This window comes from Scatophagus argus, chromosome 15 (assembly GCF_020382885.2).
Source record: "Scatophagus argus isolate fScaArg1 chromosome 15, fScaArg1.pri, whole genome shotgun sequence".
Classification (NCBI taxonomy): domain Eukaryota; kingdom Metazoa; phylum Chordata; class Actinopteri; family Scatophagidae; genus Scatophagus; species Scatophagus argus.
The window spans coordinates 7657631-7665519 of NC_058507.1; the positions used below are offsets into that span (position 1 = coordinate 7657631).

At 40.5% G+C, this 7889-nt stretch overlaps 1 protein-coding gene across 5 annotated transcripts in view; it reads right to left on the reverse strand.

Moving 5' to 3' along the window:
• cdin1 (CDAN1 interacting nuclease 1) overlaps positions 1 to 7863 on the reverse strand; it is a 52064-nt gene extending 44201 nt beyond the window's left edge. For 3 of the 5 annotated variants that reach the window (XM_046412375.1, XM_046412379.1, XM_046412380.1), the window contains exons 1-2: positions 7701 to 7860; positions 7320 to 7443 (exon numbers count right to left, since the gene is read on the reverse strand). In XM_046412375.1, the coding sequence (XP_046268331.1) occupies positions 7320 to 7420 (101 nt within the window). In that variant the 5' untranslated portion in view covers positions 7421 to 7443; positions 7701 to 7860. Of the gene's footprint in view, positions 1 to 7319; positions 7444 to 7606 lie in introns of all 5 variants that reach the window. The other 2 variants (XM_046412377.1, XM_046412378.1) reach the window with 2 other exon arrangements.
• Between the last annotated feature and the right edge of the window lie 26 nt (positions 7864 to 7889).

The window sequence follows — 7889 nt, forward strand, 5'->3', positions numbered from 1 at the left end:
AAAGATTTAAAAAATATATCGAGAGCAGCGGAAAGAGATGAGGGCAGATGCCTGGATCCAAACCAAGAGTTGTCTGCGTTTTATAGAGTCTGTCAAGTTTTACACTGCTCTCATACTGCATAATGCTCTTTTTTCAATTTAACAGACATTAACAGTAAGTTATTGCAAGGTTTACATTAATGTATATCCAACCTGTGCTCTCCTGGGCACAATATGTTCACTTCATTCTAAAATATGGAGGCAAGTGCAGTGTTACAAAGGGGATCTGATCTGCCTGCTGCACAGTAGCATCACATTTGCACTGCAATGCATCCACCTCCTTGCCTCATAATACCAGCATTTGAGGGACCATCCAAGTGGTTATAAAATAAATTAAATGATACAAGAAAACTATTTCAAAGCGTGTCTATTTCGAAACCATTTTGGGCTTTAAACAAAGCTAATAATGATTATTTTTTCTGATTTATGAACAGCTGAATCAATATAATGATAAATGATGCAAAACAGAAAACTGTTAACTGTATAACTACTCGGCTAATCGTTTAGCCTATAAAACATCAACAAATTCAAAAACATAAAAAAAAAATAAATTAAATAAATTAAAAAAATAAAAATACTCATCACAATTTCCCAGAGTCTAAAGCAACCTCTTGACATTGCAGAGGCTAGAAGAACCCGCCCCTACCAGTATCGGAGTTCATCAATCAATCAACAATCTTCATCCCTCCTACTGAGCTTACTTGCCTGTATTTGATGAATTAGAGACATGTTTGTCAGTTTGTGTATTAAAATCTATTGAATCAAATAATGGACACATTCTAAAATTAATTTCAAAAAAGAATTGGTGACACTGCAGCGCTTCCTTACGTTGACCTTTATGGGAGAGGAAAAAAAATAAAAAGCACCCCTTGGATATAATTTAGAACATGGGGAAACAGAAGGTTGGGAGACAGAAGAGTGGTTAGGGAATCATTCACTCTCAACCTAATTACGCTTCCTTACAACATAAGACAGAGCATTAATATGCACTGGCACCCAAAATAGTAAAGCAGCAGATTAAATTAAAAACAATTAGGGACTTTCACTTTGTCATTGAGCTGGTATGCCTGTCTGGTCAGTGCTTTATGCTCTATTAAGTTAGGCTATCCACTGGTTATGAATCTGACAAATTCATGTTTGAGTGTTGAATTGCCTTATCTCCTTGTGTGCTCAGAGTGTATCAGTGTCTCAAGCACACAGTAGAAAAGCAGCAGCGAAACGCCTAGAAATCCCCATCAACCTAATTAATAGGAGATGGGGGAAATCCGAGCAATCAATTATATTCAGAAACTTCCTATTTACAAATAATTAATTATAAACAATAGCTGTAATTTGGGTAATGAAAGCCACCTGGCTAATGGCATTGGTATCATATGCTGCGACAGTGCTTAGCATTTGGTGGATCTGCATGCAGAAAGTGTTGCGTGGTGTGACTCTTCAGGGCATGGATCTGGCTAATTGTGGTATATCACATATTTTTACTAATGGCGATGAAGCTATTTTGAAAAGGGAAAGATATGCAGGAAATGATTCACTCTCACAAAGTGTATGGAAATACTGCTTGCTCTGTTGTTAGCCACACCTTTATCACTCTACTACTTATTAGTTGCAGCTAACCCTAACCTTAGCATAATTGGGATTTATATTTCATGTAAGGATTTTATTCAAGAAAAATTTATGACAATAATACATTAAGCCTTTACTTTCCTATAGGTCAATATTTTATGAAGTGAAGGAAAGAAACAGCTGAATGTGGGTTAAATACCCTGGATATGCAAATGTTGCTAATTATACATGCTGATAGGCAAAATGCTAACATCTGTTTCTCAGCTAAACCTACCGTCATCAGCAGTAAAACAAATGTGTACTAAAAAATTCTTTACGCATTAATGTATAAATGTGATATATTTTGACAAGCGATAGAAACAAACACAAACGTCAGTGTGCCACACAGCTTAAGACAAATACTTGCACAATGAGCCCACGTGTTTACAGTTCAAATTAGTTTGACTTTTTTTCTGAAACAAAACTGGAAATCCTTTTTTCCCCAATTCCCAGTCAATGTACTCATGTATGGTATTTACAGAAATGTAAAATACAGAATTGTATTATTTTAAGACTTGTTATTTTATTAGTTAGGATGTAGAGTAAGACAAATCAACAGTTTCACTATATTTTTAAGTTTTTTTTTTCTCATAAATGAAGTAGGCTTTACTAAAACCCTGACTCAGTGTACATTCCACTGCATTTCTGAAAATGACCCACCTCATCGTCTCTCTGCAGAGGGCCATACAAAACTACAAGCCTGCGGGGACTGTGGACAGAAACAGCTTTAGCAGAAGAATAACAGGACTACTGCCTACTATCGTCCTAACAGATAAAAAGAAATATGACCCCTACACAGCACCCTCCACTTTATTACAATCTTTAAAATTTCTGTCTGCTGAGGTGCCCTGAGATGTCAGAACTCTTATATAATGATGGCAAAAAGAGCAGGAAAGATCCCGCAATCATCACGCTAATTGTGATTCCCCCTGAGAGCAAGGGATCTTCATAACGCTGTCTGTGACAAAACATGTTAGAACTATTATGGTGCATTGCCATTGTTATAGTGTAATTATTGTCATTGCTGCCTCTGCAAAGTCTTGAGGAAATTGAAAATGAGGTCCGTGTTATCTGTCAAGTGGCGAGCGTCCACTGGTCTGGCAAAGAAACACATTATACTGACCAATTGCCTACTCCCCGAAGCGTGGCTGGGGAACTTGTACCATTCTAAGCAATTTGTTTCATTCTTCTTTTGCAATTGATCCCAGTATGCAAAGAGAACCTGAGGCAAGAGACTCTACCATAGCTGCCTAGCTGAACTGTGCTACTCCGTGCTTTAGGCTTCCCTCTGTGTGTCTACGGCTTAAGGGGTTGAGGGACAACAATAGTCCTACCACCAAGTATAAGGCACAACACCTTGGTCTCACAGTTGCTCATATTCTTGTGTCAATAATTTGTCTCTGCTAACATTAACATCTTTTTCCGTCCTGCAATCCAATCAGAAAGTTTTTATACTTCAAGATAGTGTCCCTTATAATTGCTACACCTTACTTAAGCAACAGGCTGCTTACCTCAGGGTTTTATGCTCAATGAGCCGAAAAGGCTTTACAATGCATAGTGTGTGCTTGGACAACGTCCCTAAGATATTTGGAGGAAGTAGTCATTCCTGTGCTCCCTAATCAAGTAATTGATTGCATCTATTATTCATGAACTCCTTAGCCTGACATGAAGTTGTAAACTCAGCACAGCTTCTCTTTCTACATCTCTCTTCTGTGCTTACACTTCATTCATCCCTTCACCCATCCAACGCTCATCTAACCACATAAAGCTGTGAAATTAGTTTGCCAGCCTCTCAGCCTTCAAGGGTTGTACCCCTAAGCCCCGACTGCCAGTTTGTGTTTTGTTCAATGCGAGCAGCCAGAAGTGTGATACCATGCACTGGAGGCCGTCGGGGCTACCCTGACAGACTCTGCACTAGATCAGTCTCGGGGTAATGTCACTGCCACTTCCATGGCTAAAACATAGCTGCAGAATTCTACCTTCACAAGGAAACCACACTTCACAATTTTGCTGAATACAAAAACACTCCAACTGAGACATTTTGAGCAAGCACTGTTTATACATTTAAAACTACAGCAGTATCTTCAGATTACCTCTCACCTATAAAAAGGCAGGTGTTTACATTTGAAGATCTGCGACGAGGTTAACTTTAGTAAAGGTCTTGAACTGAAAATAGAAATGTGAGTTTTCAAGTTACTAAGTTACTAAGGACTTCAGGATATCAACTGTAGATAACTTGGCAGTCTGGAGAAGGCCGGCACATTTTCTGATTTTCCAATAACAATAGCAATTTTATTTGGCTACCCAATTAATTATATACCAAGACTGTTTATCTTCTAATACAGACAAGTGGTTGGGAAATCTTGGTCATACACAACTGATGACAAAAAATAACAACCTTTTAAGTCTTTGGTTGAATTTTTGAACGATAAAATTAAAATAAATGCATAAAGCGCTTGCCAGTTTAATGCATCGTGCCTGTTACCAAATCCTTAGGTTTAACCAGCATGTTAAAAAAAAAAAGAGAGAGATAAACACTACAGCCACAATAAATAATCAATGAGCAAGTCCCTAAGCTTCATCCTGAGCTGAGATATTACCATCAAAAACAGTGTGTGTAGCCAAGAAATCACCATATCAATGGCACATGCCACAACAACCCTGTCCCACGCTTTCCCTCCAAAGATCATGCTAGATAAACCCCAAATAACAGAGAAATTAACAAATGCTTGACATTTGCTCAACATCCATTATTCTGACACTTCTTCAGAATTTCAAAAGGCTGAACGCATGCTTAATCAACATTCATATTCCCAGAGCGAGCCACGGCACCATATTGCAGCCCGCCTCAGTGCTGATGAAAACGGCACATTAGGGCCCGATTCGAAAAACGTTCAGGGACACCTCACCAGGGAGCTGTATGTGTGTATGTGTGTGTGAGAGAGAATAAAAGATAGATAGATAGATAGAGAGAGAGAGAGGAAGAGAGAGGGAGGCAGTGGTTGTGTGGAGGGATGCTTCACTTTACTTTTTAAATATTTTCCAAAACAGATGCATTGGCCCCTTTCTGCACACCCTCCTACTTCCATGAATGTGAAAGCCATATGAAGTCTAAGCTAAAAAGGGGGGGGGGGCAATCATTACATCTAAATTCATTCATAATATAGCACAGAAGGACACGGAGGACTCTTACATACCCTCCCTCTTTTTCTTGCCCTTCTTACACAGACTCTCTGGGGACAAAGGGTGGAAGGACTGGGGTCCCCTTCAGACCCAAGGGAAGCCAGGCAAGGCCTTAGAGAGCAGCCCATCATTTCCAATTCTAATACGTAGCAAGAGCAGGACGTGATGGGGCTGATGTCACATTTCCCCCCCGCACCGGCCTGCAATGAGCCCTCCTGCCCCCCTCGCTGCTTAGCTGTGGTCCTTATACTATGCAGGACACCACGGCTGGCTAAGAGGGGGGCACGGAAGAGAGGGCAGGAATGGGGGTTGATATTTGCATGTCCCTCCATTGTGAGTGGGGGTAAAAAGTGACAGCACCGTGTCCAATTCTTTTCCCCCCAGAGCAGCTCGGGCCCGGCAAGAGAGGCCAGGCTGACAGATGACTCCCAACATCTGTGTTATGCAGCCGTTACAGATGAGGGACTCCACATCACAATCTCTCACTTTCTGTCTGTCTATGGGACACTCCCTCTCTCCTCCCACTATCCATACTTATAGTACGACAGAAAGAATGACAGACCCTCCGTGGAAATTACCTTGAAATGGCCTATAACAATCATTTTGTTCAAAGTTTAAATTTTCCTCCCTTTAAGTCCTCAATCAAAAGCAATGATTATAAAATTGTTTTGAACTCAGTTGAGAAAATTAAAGATAAAGGCTATTCCTATTCATCTACATGACTGGAAATTAAACATAATGTTCACATGACAAAAAAAAATTATTCAAGAACAATTTATTTCCTGACATCAAAAACTATAAAATCACATGTGTTACAATAAAAACGTTGTACAAAACAATGATGTAATGCATGTGTCCCACTGTTCTGCAATACAGAACAACTATTTACTATCAGTGTGCCAGATATTAAAAACTCAGCATAAAAATATGTTAAATATGCTAAAATGATCACATAGCAAAACAATAAGTGTGTCCTCTGCAATAAAAACAAGCCTCCACCACAACACTGGCAAACAACGCATGAAGCTACAGTTCACTCAATGTTGCTTGCATCATTTGGAAGTCACCCAGTGCAATATGAAAAGATGGGATTTCCAGATACCTGTCTTTTCTATCTCTCTCTACATTATAACATAACCAATCTTTTGCCCACCCCCTCAGCGCAGGCTTGTCCACAACAAACTGCTAACCCTCCCTCCAACCCCCCCCTCCCCTGCCAGCTCCAGCCTGGCCAATATTTACGCAGTGGCAGGGCTCCCACACGGTCCGAGGGGACAGGAGGGGTATGGGGCGGGGGTGGCTGACTGCCGTGCCTGAGCGCATGCTAAGAGATGATGGATGGCCTAGTCGATATGTTATGTCTTAAGAGCCTGATTTCCTGCCAGTCCAATCACTAACCCTCCAGAGCCCAGCTCAGCTGATTGGACAACCAGAATAATTTCGCAGGCTGTGAAAACACTACTGCCGTGCCTGTCTGTCAGGTCCAGTGACGAGACTCAGGGATTTTAAAGAGCAAGGGCCTCCCCAAGATTGGTTATGGTGAACGAAATAATAACAATAACCAGCAAGACTAAACAAAAGACCCAGCACCTCTGGGAGAGAGAGATCGTGTAGAATTATTGGAATCAAAACCTTCCAATGTTTTCCTTTAATTATTACACGAACAGTACCACTTTTTGAAAAACTGGCATCTCGACTGTTTGTTAAAGACAGTTTGGATTGGGAAACAAAAAGGAGAAAAGAAACTTAAAATAAACATGAGAATGACCTCCTAGTGTTGGTGCTAAATATACAGGGTATTAGATGAACTTTGAACACCTGACATATTCTGTAAAATGTTGACGAGCTGAAGCTCCGCTGTGTCCCCGCTGGGGACCTGATACCTTCTTCTAGATTGGTGATTAGGGCACAATGGAAGTAGGAAGCTCCAAATACATACGACTTTGTAAGTGACCTCGACTGGATCAGCCATGGTGTCCTGGTGGCCTTGGGGATTACACATGTTACGTTCAATAAAGTGAGGGCCCTCAGTGTCAAGGAGAAAGGCAAACACAACCATTAACCTCTCTCTTCGATTTGTGGATGTGCAGCAGCTGCATGGCAAAACACTGGCTAATGCTGTGGTAGAGGCCTATGCAGAAATCTGTGTGGAATTAATTAGTGAGCCTAAGAAGTGAATTAAAAGGAGTTATAAATAACTAACAATATGAGATTTAAAAAATAGACACAGGGATAAATGATACTGCTATGGGGAGTTTATTTGACAGATGATAGCCATCAGTGAATTTAAACTGCTTTCATATCTAGACACAATTTCAGGCAGTTAACATTTATTTACAATGGACAAAATATGGTAAAAGAAGCTTATGCACAGCAGTATAGCGTGTTCATCCACTCTCATACATAAAAACACACATCTACAACTATGAACAACACATCAGCACATGCAAGGAAGCTAACAAAATTAAAGAGTCCAGTGTGCAACCACTTACTTTGGAAATCTTTCCTTCAGCATCTTCATACATTGGCGTGTGGGTCTAAGCTGTTCAGTCCATTTCACTATCTCTTTATATTCAGCTCGGGAAAGTCTCATCTTGCTTTGATTAGCTTCTGTATCTAGCGGTACATACAGAGAGTGAGAGTTTGATTAACGGATGTTCCTGTGGCAATCTGATCTAAGCTGTCAGAAACAGCTGTACCTGCACTGCTAACCAAACTTAGCTTTATATTACGACTGACACGATATACTAAACGCAGATCACACAGTAAAACATTTGACCTCATCTTCGAAGAATAACTGAATTGCTAAAACAGGCAACACACTGTAAAATAGGACTGTATAACAATTAATAGCATGTAAAGGGACTGTTTACCATTGATTCCCGTTGCCCGTGGAGAATTCCCGGTAGCAGCTTCCCGCTAGGAAGTTGAAGAGGTGACATTTGTGTGAGCGGGACGCTGATTGGTTGATTCGTACCTCTAACTGAGTATACCTGCAGCTGATTGGTTATATGGCAGTACGAAGGCAGTGTCTAAATGAGAGCTGCTCAGTCTCCGCAACA